Below are 14,632 nucleotides of genomic sequence, written 5' to 3' on the forward strand. Positions count from 1 at the left end.
TGACCGTTGGTTTGGGGATGTTCGACTGATGAGAACTTTTGCCTTATGCCCAAGCCAGCAAGGAATTCTCCGAATTTCTTATCAGCAAACTGCGTCCCGTTATCTGAGATGACGACTTCTGGGATTCCAAACCTGGCTGTTACCTGCCTCCACATAAACTTCCGACAGTTCGTTGAGGATATACTAGCCAACGGCACGGCCTCTATCCACTTGGTATAATAATCAATGGCCACTATTAGGTACTTGACCTGCCCTGGCCCGATTGGGAAGGGTCCTAACAGGTTGATTCCCCATTGCGAGAAAGGTCGGGAACCCGTTAGTAGGCTCAGCTCGGCCGCTGGCGCTTTGTGGAAGTTGGCGTTCTCCTGGCACCTGATGCCAAGGCATCTTAGGCTAGTTTCACTAGCATTTTTCTGTTAGTTTTAGTAGTTTTATGCATTTTCTTGAGCTTTAAGTAACCAAGAATGGTTAAATGAATAACAAAGCAATGAACCATCCAAACAGTATGATTTTGATGCAAATTCCATGAGTTTTAGTTATATTCCTTGAATGCTATGAATGGAAGATTTCTCATGAAATTTTGCAAGACTTTGATGCAATTGTTTGGATGATTTCAGGGAAGAAGAGGCTAAGCAAGGAAGCAACAAAATCAATAAAGGAAGCTTGAATATCACATGTGGAGTTTAAGTTCCAGTTTAAGCCTAAACTGGAGCTTAAACGCCAGAATCATGAAGGCTAAGAAATGCTGGAATTGAAGTTTAACCTCCAGTTTAACCTTAAACTGGAGGTTAAACGCCAGAATGAAAGTCTCACCAAAGAAGCATTCCACGTTTAACCTCCAGTTTAACCTTAAACTGGAGGTTAAACGCCAGAATAAGAATGCCACTCAGGAAGGAGTTCCACGTTTAACGTCCAGTTTAACCTTAAACTGGAGGTTAAACGCCAGAAATGGGAAGAGCACCAGGGAGCCATTTCCACGTTTAAGCTCCAGTTTGACCTCAAACTGGAGCTTAAACGTGTTCGACAGATTTTCTCCTCCAGGGTTGCTATCTCCATTTCCACGTTTAAGCTCCAGTTTGACCTCAAACTGGAGCTTAAACGTGTTCGACACCTCCAGGGCTACCCTTCCAAGCTTCCACGTTTAACCTCCAGTTTAACCTTAAACTGGAGGTTAAACGTGTTCGACCTCCAGGATGCCTCCTTCCATTTCCACGTTTAACCTCCAGTTTAACCTTAAACTGGAGGTTAAACGTGTTCGACCTCCAGGGCTGCCCTTCCTACCTCCACGTTTAAGCTTCAGTTTAACCTTAAACTGAAGCTTAAACGTGTTCGACTACATGACTCTCCAGGGCTGCCTTCTTCCATTTCCACGTTTAAGCTTCAGTTTAACCTTAAACTGAAGCTTAAACGTGCTTCTACAAAAGGCCTCACTGGAAGTGTCTGGCGTTTAAGCTGCAGTTTAAGCTTAAACTGCAACTTAAACGCCACTCTTGGAAAAGGTTTCTGGGCCAAAAATATTGCGGTTTAAGTTAGTCTTTGAGCACAAACAATAACTTAAACTTACTCTGGTATGAAACCCAATTGAATATCATGGTTTATGGGATTGGGCCTGAAGGATTGATGAGTTTGAAATCTCAATTTATTGAGTCATGTGTCATTATTTGATTATCACTAAGTTGGCTCAATGAATGTTACAGAATTTGGATCAACAGCCTCATCAAGATTATGGATCATAAACCCAAGGCAAAAGGGAAGCAGGGAGAGGCCTCAAAGCCCAAGAAACACAACAGAAGCTCAATATAGAAAGTGTATAAATAGGATAGAATTTAAGTTAGAGAGAACTTTTTACCTTTTCATTGAGCTAGTTTTCATTTCTTTGTAATTGAATTCAGAGCTATGACTCACTAAACCCCCTTTCATTGGGTTAGGGAGCTCTATTGTAATTCAATGAATCAATAATAGTTTATCTTCTTCTTCAATCTTTTCTCTTGAATTTTGTTAGAAAGCTTCTCGATCTAATTCCATTGGGTAGTTGTCTTGGGAAAGAAACTACCCATAATTGGAATCCTTCGGAACCTTGGGAAAGGAATGGAGGATTCATGCTAGAGAAGCTTTCTCACAGTGAATTGGATTGGGGTTTGGATGGATATTGTGACATGTAATCCTACCAAATTGTGGTTCATGAAACTGTGTGGTATAATCAGTGATCAAGCATCATCTCTTCTTATGAACATTTAAACCAAGGGATTGGGAATTTGTTTGTTTTTAGAGAGAATTGGTGAGCCAAGGGATTGGGATCCAATCATATAAGATTGCCAAGCAAAATTCAATGAACGCATTGGTTGAGGAAGAGATATACATGTTTTGATTCGGAGATCTCAATATCTCCTAACACCCAATGAATTCCCCATTTCTGATTTCCAATTTCTCTTTACATTCTGCAACTCAATTCTTGCAATCACCCCCATTCCCTTTTAATTTCAGCAAATTTAGTTTCTGCTCTTTAATTCATGCAATTTAAGATTCCGCCATTTCAATTTCTTGTCATTTACTTTTCCCGCCAATTTTACATTCCGCAATTCTCATCTAAATCTTGATTCCGCTCAACTAGAACACACTTCTAATCCGAATTGCTCACTCAACCAATCCTTGTGGGATTCGACCTCACTCTATTGTGAGTTTTTACTTGACGATAACCGGTGCACTTGCCGGAAGGAATTTTGCCGATCGTGCAATTTCCTAAATCGTAGCATAACTAGTTTATGCGCATCAGCACCTTCTGCACCTTTTCACAAATTCTTTAGAATCCACCATCATAGAGGGCCAGTAATAACCGGCTCTGACGAGCTTTCTGGCTAAGGCCTTCCCCCCGATGTGGTAACCGCAACATCCTTCGTTGACTTCCCTGAGCACATAGTCCATTTGGTCGGGACGCAGGCACTTTAACAAGGTTTGGCTAAGGCCTTTCTTGAACAACTGGCCTTGTATGATTGTGTACTTGGCCGCTTCTCGTCTTATGGTCTTTGCCAACTTCTCGTCACTAGGAAGTTTGCTGCTTTCCAGGAAATCGGTGATTTGGTCAATCTAGGAGGGATCTGCCTGGGATAAATGCAAAGTCACTGCCGGTTCTTTTACCAAACCTTGAATGAGATATCGGTTCCCCGTTCCTAGCTTTGTGCTTGCCAGTTTTGACAGGAGGTCTGCCCGCGTGTTTCTCTCTCTGGGTACATGCTGCACCGTGACTTCTTCGAATTGCTTGCTCAATTCCTTGACTTTCTCTAAATACTTCTGCAACAGTGAATCTCTGGCTTGGTACGTCCCATTGATCTGCAAGGTCACGACCTGCGAGTCGCTACAAATTTCTAGCCTGGTGGCTCCGACCTCTCTTGTTAGGACTAGGCCGCCTAGCAGGGCTTCGTATTCGGCTTGATTGTTTGACACCGGGAATTCAAACTTGATTGACTGCTCATATACGACTCCAGTTTGATTTTTCAGGATGATCCCTGCTCCTCCAAATGTTTGATTGGATGCTCCGTCCACATGGAGCTTCTACCGTGTGTTCGGTGTCTCGGTAGGATTTTTTGTTACTTCTACTAGGAAATCAGCCATAGCTTGAGCTTTGATTGCATGCCTGGGTTCATATTGCAAGTCGTATTGAGACAGCTCGATGGCCTAGGTCATCATCCTTCCCGCCAGATCGGGTTTCTGGAGGACCTGGCGTATTGCCTGGTCCATCCTAACGATGACCTGGTGTCCTTGGAAATATTGTCGCAGCCTTCGGGAGGAGGTTAGGAGTGCATATGCTAGCTTCTCCAGCTTACTGTACCTCAGCTTCGCTCCTTGTAATGCTTTACTTACAAAATAAATTGGCTGCTAGACCTTTCCTTCCTCTCGTACCAAGACCGCTGCCAGCGCCTCGTCAGTTATTGCCAAGTACAAGTATAGTGCTTCTCCGCCCTTAGGCTTTCCGAGGACAGGTGGTGCCGATATTATCTCCTTGAAGTGCTCGAAGGCCTCTTCACATGCCAGAGTCCACTCGAACACAATTCCCTTCTTCATCAAGTTGAAGAAGGGTAAGGCTTTGGCTGCTGACGCACCGAGGAAACGGGATAGTGCAGTGAGTCTTCCCGCCAACCTTTGGACATCTTTCACACATCCCGAGCTCTTCATTTGCAGGATTGCTTCACATTTCTCCGGGTTGGCCTCTACTCCTCTTTGGGTTATCATAAACTCCAAAAACTTCTCAGCTTCCATTGGCGAAGGCACACTTGAGCGAATTTAGCCTCATGTCGTGTCGTCGGAGGGAGGCGAACACGTTCTCCAGGTCACTGATGAGGTCCTCAGCTTCGGTGGTCTTGACCAAAATATCATCTACGTACACTTCCACTGTCTTGCCGATAAGGTCTTTGAGTATCTTGTTCATCAGCCTCTGGTACGTAGCCCCTGCGTTCTTCAACCCAAACGGCATTACCTTGTAGCAGTATGTTCCTCCTGGCATTATAAACTCCGTCTTCTCTTCGTCTGGCCGATGCATCGGTATCTGATTGTACCCGGAATAGGCATCCATGAAACTCAGATATCGGTACCCCGCCGCCGCATCATCAAGAGCATCAATGTTGGGGAGGGGGAAGGAATCCTTGGGACATGCTTTGTTAAGATCGGAGTAATCCACGTACATTCTCCACTTCCTGCTGGGCTTTTTGACTAAAACTACATTCGACAGCCAGGTCGAGTAGTCGAGTTCACGGATAAAACCCGCTTCAAGTAGGCTGGCCGTTTGCCTGGCCACCTCCTCTACCCTTTCTCGGGACATTTTCCTTCTTCTTTGAGCCACTGGCTTGGCCTCTGCCCTCACGGCTAGGTGGTGTGAGATGAACTGGGGGTTTATGCCCGACATGTCGGCTGGCGTCCAAGCAAACAGGTCACCATTAGCTCTTATCATTTCCACCAAAGGTTCTTTCAAATCATGGGGTAGGTTTCTATTCACGAAGGTGAACTTTTCCTCCGAGTCGTCGACCCTAAATTTTTTGAGGTCCCCTTCGGGGCTTCGGTCTGGGTTTGTCGTCAACCCTGGCGTCCAGGTCGGCGAGAAAAAGGCCGGATGCTTCTTTGGATTTCTTCCTTAGGGAGAGGCTGGCGTTGTCGCACGCGACTGCCGCTTCCAAATCTCCCCTGATGGAGCCTACCGATCCATCATCGGCAACAAATTTCATTAACAGTAGCTTAGTGCAAATCACCACTCCAAACTCGTTGATGGTTTTCCTTCCTAAGATGAGGTTGTAGGTCGTGGAGTCTCTCAGGACAACGAACTCCGCCATTAGGGATCTCTTCCCCTGGCCTCCGCCAATGGAGATCGGGAGGGAAACTACTCCGTCAGGCTTGATGAAATTATCCCCTAGGCCGACCACGCCATGTTGGTTGCCCCTCAAGTCGGCATCCCGTAGGCCCAAAGCATCAAACACATTGCAAAACATGATGTTCGAATCAGCTTCTGTATCTACCAGGATCTGTTTCACTATGCCAGTTCCAACCCTAGTTGTAATCACCATCGGAGGGTTCTCTGTCACGTCCTCAACCCATTGGTCTTCGGGGCCGAATGATATCGCACTTATTATCCTCTTCGGGCTCTCGCCTCTGTTTTACAGCGTGGCCTTTGTCTTCACTGGATCGATCATGATCCCGCCTCCGTGGTTCCCTGATAAGGTGGGAGAATTCGGCCAACTTTCTTTCCCAAATGGCCTGTTCCAGAGCGTCCTTCAAGTCGAAGCAGTCTTGGGCCTTGTGGCCATAGCCCTTGTGGTAGTCGCAATAGAGGCTTTTGTTTCCTCCCGTCCTGTCCTTGAGTTGTCGGGGCTTCGACAAGATGCCCTTGTCGGCGATCTGTTGATAGACTTCAACGATTGGAGCTGCTAGGGGGGTGTAGTTGGTGAATTTTCCTACCCGGGGGAAGGGTTTGAAGGCTTTAGCAGGCGCTCCGTCTTTAGAGTGCTCCTTTGACCTTTCCCCGCTACCGGGCGGGCGAACACTTGAGTAGGCGGACTGCCGCTTATTGGCTACCACAACCTGGCTGACTTCCTCATCATTGATGTATTCCTTGGCGACGTTTTGAATCTCTTGCATTGTCCATACAGGCTTGGTGGTAAGATGCTTTCTGAAATCCTCATTCGGTAATCCGTTTGTCAAGCACAAGCTGGCCACCGAATCGGTTAGGCCGTCGATCTCTAAACACTCGTCATTGAATCTGTCCAAATACTTCCGGGTCGGCTCGCCGCTCCTTTGAGTTACCCCCAGCAAATTAATTGGGTGCTTCGCCTTAGCGATTCGTGTGGTGAACTAAGCCAAAAAGGCCCGACTGATGTTGGCAAAGGTGGTTATAGAGCCCTGGAAAAGGGCGTTGAACCAACGAATTGTCGGTCCCAATAAAGTTACAGGGAAGGCGCGACACCTTACTTCATCGCCCACCCCTTCCAGGTTCATCCTGGCCTCAAAGGCCGTTAGGTGTTCCTGGGGGTCTTGGGTCCCGTCATACTTCATGTCCGTTGGCTTATCGAAGTGCTTCGGTAGTCAGACTTCCAAGATTGAATGGTGGAAGGGGGTTGCACCCATGACCACTGGTTGTCGCCTTCTCCTCGGTCTTTCTCTACTGTCTTCCTTGTGTGATCGACTTCTCCTTGGCCTCTCTCTGTTGTCTTCTTGCTGTGGTCGGCTTCTCCTTGGTCTTTCTCTGCTGCCTTCTCGGTCTTCCTCTACGGTATCTCTTGTCGGTGATCGGGAGTAAATCACGATATCTAGTCATCTCCTGGGCACCTCCCTACTTTCCTGGCTCTCTAATTCTGACCAGGAGCTCGGAGTACGCCTGGAACGACTTCTTTGGAGACTTCTTTCTCTCCTTTGAGGAGACCGAGAACGCTCTTGACTCGGAGTCGGTTGATGGCGTTCTCTGCCGGCCACTTCTCGTTCTAGGTTTTGCACTCTGTGGTGCAGTTCTTGTATTATTCTGGCGCTATCACTACCTGTTCTCCCAAATGGTCGTCTCTCGGGTTACCGCGGGGGGGATCTGGTGCGCTCGTGAGAGGTGACCCCCGTGGCTACCCTTCCGCTTCTGGGGTCCATTCCCTCCCTGCGGGGCTCGCCTCCATCGCCCGCCTCTACCGGGCCCAAGATAAAGTCCATATCGGCCAGTCCCCACAGACGGCGCCAATGTACGGTATATCGGTTACCGGACGGTTCAAAGATATTTGCTGGGTGTGAAGGTGGGTTCTAGCCTCGACCTGGGTCCGGGTGTGAATGGCGGGTGCAGACGATTTCCCGAGCTCTTCATGAGGAGGAGGTGTCACCTGCAAGGACACTCCGACGCTCTAGTCAGGAAAATGTGCAGATGATAAAGGAGTAAAGGATATGATGACGTACCTTGAGGAGGGGTAGGACCCTTCCTTATATAACTTGTCAGTAGGGCGGACCCCACAGGGGGAGACCTCCTTCCAAAAAGCTTCCTTCCCTACAGCTGTCATGCAGCTGGCAGCGAGAGCGCGTGTCCGGATTGCAAGATCGGGCGGATTATGTGCATTGATCCGATCATATAGATCGAGTCGTCAGTAGGCCGGGTCGGCCGCCAAGCTAGCTGGGCCGGGCCGTAACAAAATTCTTATTCTTTAAGTATTAGGAAGATGAATTAAGCCTCTAATTTTTACTTATATTTTTATTATTCTATATTATATTTTTGTATACATATTTTTCAATAATTACTAAAAGAATACAAATTTATATTACATATTCATATATGATCAATAAAAATTAACATGTTTATAATACAATAGTGTAATTACAAATAAAATGGCTAAAATAAAGGTATTGTAAATTAAATAAGATAAACACTTATATTATTATTGTTATTATTATTATTATTATTCAAAATATCAATTCTCTTAATTCATTTTTTATTGTATCTCTCTATTAGATTCTCACACACACACACACACATATATATATATATATATATATATATATATATATATATATATATATATATATAAGAACTATTTTTTTTAAAATGCGATCTAAATAGTAAGAATCCAATAATTTAAATACTCACATAAAATCATCCCAAGTTATTAACTTTTTTTACCAATATTATCGCATAAATATTTTATCATGATTTAAATCGCATAAATATTTATTTATCGTGAATAGAATTATATATATACTCATATTTATTTTTTTACTTATTATCTCAAAATATCGTATTTAACAATTTAAGAGTATTGTTCTGGAGGTTACCTGAAATTGGATTCATTGGGCTTGAATGTGTGGCCCAAATGTTGAAAAGAGGTGGTCTTCGACTGGTTCACGTCTGTGAGCCGCCTTCTGAGTTGTTTGTATGCTTGAATAGGTGGGGGTGGTACCTGCAAGACACTCCAATGCCTAAGTCAGCAAGGGATTAAGCAGGTTTAGAATATTGGAATCTAAAGGTACTTGAGTGTGTCAGGGTATTTATAGAAGATGAGCCAATAACCACCGTTGAAGTAGTTCCACTTCTGATAGTGGATAACCGTCCCTTTATCTTAAGGTTATTGACATCTCTCTTCTAGAAGTGGGAGAGAGATTTATGGAGGCCGTTATTCACTAAGATAAGTGTTAGGTGCATGCTTACGTTGAACCTGACCTCTTGAAGGAAGTCGGACAAGCGGTAGAGGCCAATCTGCTGGATTGGGCCTTTTAACTCGATTTGGGCCTGGCTTTCTTATTTGGGCCAGGGTATGAACAGTATCCCTACTCGAATCCGATCTCTTTACTATGAGTTGGGTTCGAGTATTAGTCGAACTCGGAGATACTTAGGTCAAGGTTCTCCTTTCAAGTCGGAAAACCGACGTGATTTTTATTTTAAAACCGACTTGATTTCAAATTATCAACCGTCGCGTCTTTTGGCTCTTTGCATTTACACGTAGAGAGTGGTTACATTGGTAATGGCGCCCCCTTTTAATGAGTGGGCTACTTTTATAGTTATGCCCCTGGCTTCTTATAAGTACTCTTCAATGTTCCTCTTTCTCCTCTTTCATCTTCTCTCCGAATTTTATCTTCCTGCTTTCTTCCATATTCGAAAGACATTCGCGCATTAGTGCTTGCCTTCTCTGTTCCTGGGTTTTTCAGCACTTTCGGCGTCCCTTTTGTTCTTGCTATCAGTTCTTTTCTCCAAGAAAGGTTAGTTTCTCATTACCTTCATTCTTTATTGGCTTTCACAGTATCTTCGTTATTTTTATTAAGTGTACTGACTAATTGAGGAAGAGACTCTGAGTAGGATTTATGGCACCTTCATTATTTGTAGTAGGAAACTTTAGATTTTTGTGCTTTTCTTTTTACAAAAATCATTTCCTTTTATGTGGTTGAATGTCTTGTTTGAAAAGGAAGTGTCTTGTTTCAAAATCTATTTTTGATGGTTTCTTTTTCTTTATGCAATGTAGGTATATCTTCCTATATATTTTTCCATTTCTGAAAATATCTTCCCAAGTTTCTGAAGCCTTATTGAGATGGGTAGATTCTTCTGTCCTTTCAAAACACCCAATAGTAGATGATATTTTTATAACCGAACTTAGGAAATACCATATGATCTGTAGTCTTGATGCTGACGAACCCAAATACGAGTTAGTGGCCCCAGACCCTGAGGACCGAGTTTGCTGTGGGAGGATTAATGACTCTGACCCCACTTTGTTTTTATGTATGATTGCCTGTTTACCCGCTTGAGGGTTACCCTTCCATTCTCTAATTTTGAAATGGAGGTGTTATCCCATTGTGGGGTAGCTCCTTCCCAACTTCACCCCAATTTCTAGGGTTTCTCAAAATTTACCAACTTGTCAGCCATGCACTCAATTTTCTGATCTCTTTAAAGACCTTTTTCTATCTTTTTCACTTAACAAAGCATTTTAGTGTTAAAAGTAAGCAACAGTGGGTTTCTTTCTAAACTATACAAGGCCGGAAAGTTTTTTCCATTTTTGATGAGTCTTTCCATGACTTCAAAAATTTCTTTTTTAAAGTTCAAGGTGCTGAAGGCCATCATCCTTCTAAATGAAAATAATGAGCCCTGATTTCCTCTATATTGGGTTGAAACTTCTCCTGTAGAGAAATATAGCCTGGTAGATTTGGACGAGATAGAGGAGGCTGTGGTAGAATTTTTTCGAGAGGCTTGGGGACGGGCTCCAAACCTAGACACCAAGAAATTTTTTCTTGGATCTCCGAGCTATGTCAGGACCGAGCTAAGTAGTTTTTATTTTTGATTTTGTAGGCAAGTTTTTCTACTTTTGACTTGTGTACTAATTGTTTTTACTTCCCTTTTCAGAAAAAATGAAAAGCGGGTCGAAAGCTTACCAAAAGGTGCAGGAAGCCAAGAGGAATGCTCGTGCCCGAGCTGCTGCACAAGAGGTCGGAACCTCTGCCACTTCTCCTTCTCAAAGCTTGGGTTTGGGGACTTCTTCTTCTCAGCCAATTTTGGTAAATCCAATTCCTACTCCTCCTCTTCCTCTTCCTCTTCCTCTTCCTCTTACTGCCCCTATCCCCCCCAGTTCTTTCTTCCTCGAAACCTGAAAAGAGAAAAAGTAAGATCTCGGAAGCCGGTGCCTTTAACGTCGGGGACACCAGTTTTGATAGAGTGAAATTTTCAAGGAAGCACATCCTTCCACATAGTCAAATTGCTATGGATGATGCTGCTATCTGCAATCGTCTTCAGATTTTAATCCGAGGAGGAATTTGGACTATCAGGGTCTGTACCTCTCTTCTTGATATGTTGGAAAAAATCCCTTTGAGTGCGACCCAGCATTCTTTGGAGAATCTCCAGGGGCGGCTGGCCATGTATCAAGAAGATGAGAAGAGGCTGTAAGAGGAGAATGCTCAGCTAAAGGAAGAACTTTCTAAATTCGAGGAGAGGGAGAAGAAGCTGATGGCCTCTTGTGCGATGGCTGAAGGCTTAAAGGAGAAAGCCGAGCAAAATTATGTCAGGGTCTTTTCGGACAATATTGACTTGAAAAAGGAGTTGAAACGACTCCGGGAAGGTTATCAGGATTTGGAGGATTCCATTGTCGAAGGGACTGAGGAGGTGTTTAGGGTTCTGAAGGAACAGGTCGAAGTTATTGCTCCCAACTTGGACCTGTCACCTCTTCACCCTGACAAGGTTATCATTAATGGCGAAATAGTGTTTCCTCCCCGTCCTGTAACTGATTCCAAGCTGAAGATGGCGGGGCAACGCATAATTGAATCTCCTCCTTATGAAGTTAATGCATCCGAGGAGTTACTGCCGAGTTCTTCTGCCCCACCTGATGCTGCTCCGACCTCTATGGTCAAAGAGGTTCCCCCGATCCCTCCGACTTCTGTGGCTGACCCGACTTCCCCTCCAGATGATAATCCTCCCATTGGTCCTATTTGAATCTGCCCTTTAAGGCCCGACTTGTGGGTCCGTTTTATGAACACTTCATGTATCTTTGTTTATTTTTGCTTTGTTGATAGTTCCTGACTCTTGATCCCTTAAAAGGGATCGTTAACAACAACCGGTGCATGCTTTTTGGACGTTTTGGGTCCTTTTTTAACAAAGCAGTTGTTTTCGCAAAGTTTCTGTTTTATCTATGTTAGATAATTTTTGCTGCTGTTTAGCAAAGTCTTTGAGAAAAAACTCTTTTACTAAATAATCTCTATCATGGTAAGGTTTTTATGAGGACACTTTTACCTTCGATTCCCTAAGGGATTTTCCCATTTCTTGCTTTCCATTACTTTGTTTGTATACGCTCAAGTTTTGCTTTGTTTATTAAGTCGTTTTCATAACTTAGGTTATTTTCGCAATGCATTTTGTTTTTCTCGAGGACGTTCCGACTTATAAGCCATTTTCCTTTCGTTGCCGAGTTGTTATGCTCATCTTTTTACAACCTCTTTACACCGACTTGTACCTCGTCGCTTTATCTTCCCGACCATCTAAGTCGGGCAATGGATTTTTGCACTTTTTTTAGTTTAAGTCGGTGCGTAACGTAGTGATGGTAAATGGAAATTCTAAAGAAAAAGATAATAAAGGGAGAGTTATTATTACTAATGAAATGTGACTTTACAAGGACGCTTTTGCTACTAAGGGAATAAATTTCATGCCCCTAGCCCTCGCTTTGATGCCTCGTTAAAACCCCATCTAGGAAAATCCTCTTTGGGAGAAAATCATGAAGTCGGAAAAAAGAGTACATCAAGGAGCGAGGTTCGCTTCTAGCTGTAATATCTCTTCATATTGCAAGCGTGCCATGACCTTGGGAGCTCGGAGCCTCCTAGGTCGGACACTTTATAGTAGCCCTTTCCCAAGACCTCAACTATCTTGTAGGGTCCCTTCCAGTTTGTAGCGAGTTTTCCTTCTCCCGACTTGTTCACTTCGATGTCATTACGGATGAGAACTAAGTCGTCTGAAGTAAAGCTTCTTTGAATGACTCTTTTGTTGTATCTGTTCATCATTATTTGCTTTAACGTTGCTTCTCTTATTTGGGCTTATTCTCAGATTTTTAGGAGCAATTCGAGTTCCTTTTTATGGGCTTAGACATTTCCGATCTCATCATAAAATCTCACCCTTGGATTTTGCTCCTTAATCTCAATAGGGATCATGGCTTCAATGCCATAAGCGAGTCGGAAAGGTGTTTCACCTGTGGTTGAATGAAGTGTAGTTCGATAAGCCCATAGTACTTGAGGGAGCTCTTCGGCCCAAGCCCCCTTTGCTTCTTGAAGTCTTTTCTTTAATCCTACCAGTATAACTTTGTTGGCTGCCTCAGCTTGCCCATTTACTTAGGGATGCTCTATCGAGGTGAATTGGTGCTTGATTTTCATACTAGCCACCAAGCTTCTGAATGTAGAATCATTAAATTGTGTGCCATTATCAGTAGTTATTGAATGAGGGACTCCAAATCAGGTGATTATATTCCTGTACAGGAACTTCCAACTTCCTTGTTCCGTGATAGTAGCTAAAGGCTATGCACCTATCCATTTGGTAAAATAGTCTACTCCCACAATAAAAAAACTTTACTTGTCCAGGTGCTTGAGGGAAAGGTCTGAGTAGGTCCAATCCCCATTTTGCAAAAGACGATGGAGAAGTTATACTAATAAGTTCTTCTGGGGGAGCAACGTAGAAGTTTGCGTGCATCTGACAAGGTTGGCACTTTTTTACAAAGTCGGTGGCATCCTTTTGCAGAGTCGGCCAGAAAAATCCAGTTCGGATTACTTTCCTAGCAAGAGATCTTGTTCCGAGGTGATTTCCACAGATGCCATTGTGTACTTCCTCCAGGACTTCACTTGTCTTAGGAGTCAGAACACACTTTAGCAATGCTGTAGATATCCCCCTTCAATAAAGGATATTTTTCACCAAAGTATAGTTCTGTGCTTCCCTTAGAATTTTCTTGACCTCTTTCTGCTCCTCGGGTAGGATGTCGAATTTCAAATATTCGACTAAGAGAGTCATCCATCCGAGATCTGAGCCAGAAACTTCTAAGACGTCTAGCTTGTCCTCTGTTTTTGCAATTGAGGGCTCCTGGAGGGTTTCTGGTATCAGACTTCTATTATTTTCTCCCGATTTGATACTTGGCAACTTGGAGAGGGCATCGACCCTACTGTTGAGCTCCCGAGCTATATGCCTGACTTCGGTCTCTGGAAATTGTCTGAGGTACTCCATCATTTTTTCTAAGTACCTTTTCATATTTGGGTCCATTACCTGATACTCTCCATTGATCTGAGAAGTCACTATTTGGGAGTCACTAAAGAGTACCACGTTAGTCGCACCGACTTCTTTGGCCAACTTTAGCCCAGCAATCAAGGCTTCGTATTCAGCTTGATTATTGGAAGCAAGAAACTCGAATTTCAGAGACACCTATATTTGAGTTCCTTCTTGATTGACCAGCATTATGCCCGCCCCACTTCTGACTTTATTGGAGGACCCATCCACGTACAACTCCCAAGTTGTGGAGGCCTCCTCTTGGTCGCCTGCATATTCTGCTATAAAGTCGGTGAGGCATTGAGCTTTGATTGCTGTCCGAGTTTCATATTTCAAATCGAACTCAGATAGCTCTATGGCCCATTGACCCATCTTGCTCGCAATATCCGTTTTCTGAAGGATTTGCTTCATGGGCTGGTTCGTTCGAACTCTTATGGTGTGGGCTTGGAAATAAGGTCGAAGCCTTCTAGTTACTACAATCAAGGCATACACAAACTTTTCGAGTTTTTGATACCTTAATTCAAGGCCTTGTAGGACCTTGCTAGCGAAGTAGATGGGATGCTGTCCGACCTCATCTTCTTGTATTAAGGCTAATGCCATAGCTTTCTCGGCGACAGCTAAAAATAATACAAGTTCTTCCCCCGCTTTGCTTGACCTTGTCTTTCTGTATTGAGAATCGCGTGAGAAACTTACGCGAGAGATCGTCAAAGCTGGTGATTGACCTAGGGGGAGGCTATCGAACCACTTCATGGCCGCCTTTGTTAAAGTTGTCGGAAAGGCCTTGCAGCGAGTAGCGTCCGATGCGCCAGCTAAGTACATCCGACTTTTGAAGTTACTGAGGTGATACTTCGGATCAGTTGTCCCGTCATATAGGTTCATGTCAGGACTTTTGAAGTTCCTGAAAACTTTAGCCCTCATGATATC

General features: G+C 43.9%; 1 protein-coding gene across 1 annotated transcript; it reads right to left on the minus strand.

Moving 5' to 3' along the window:
• Positions 1–5,571: 5,571 nt before the first annotated feature.
• On the minus strand, positions 5,572–6,534 carry LOC112756792 (uncharacterized). The gene is made up of 2 exons (XM_025805410.1): positions 6,430–6,534; positions 5,572–6,333 (listed from the first exon to the last, which is right to left on the minus strand). The coding sequence occupies exons 1-2, from the start codon at positions 6,532–6,534 to the stop codon at positions 5,572–5,574; spliced, it is 867 nt and encodes a 288-aa protein (XP_025661195.1).
• Between the last annotated feature and the right edge of the window lie 8,098 nt (positions 6,535–14,632).

The sequence above is a fragment of the Arachis hypogaea genome, chromosome 16 (genome assembly GCF_003086295.3).
Source record: "Arachis hypogaea cultivar Tifrunner chromosome 16, arahy.Tifrunner.gnm2.J5K5, whole genome shotgun sequence".
Classification (NCBI taxonomy): domain Eukaryota; kingdom Viridiplantae; phylum Streptophyta; class Magnoliopsida; order Fabales; family Fabaceae; genus Arachis; species Arachis hypogaea.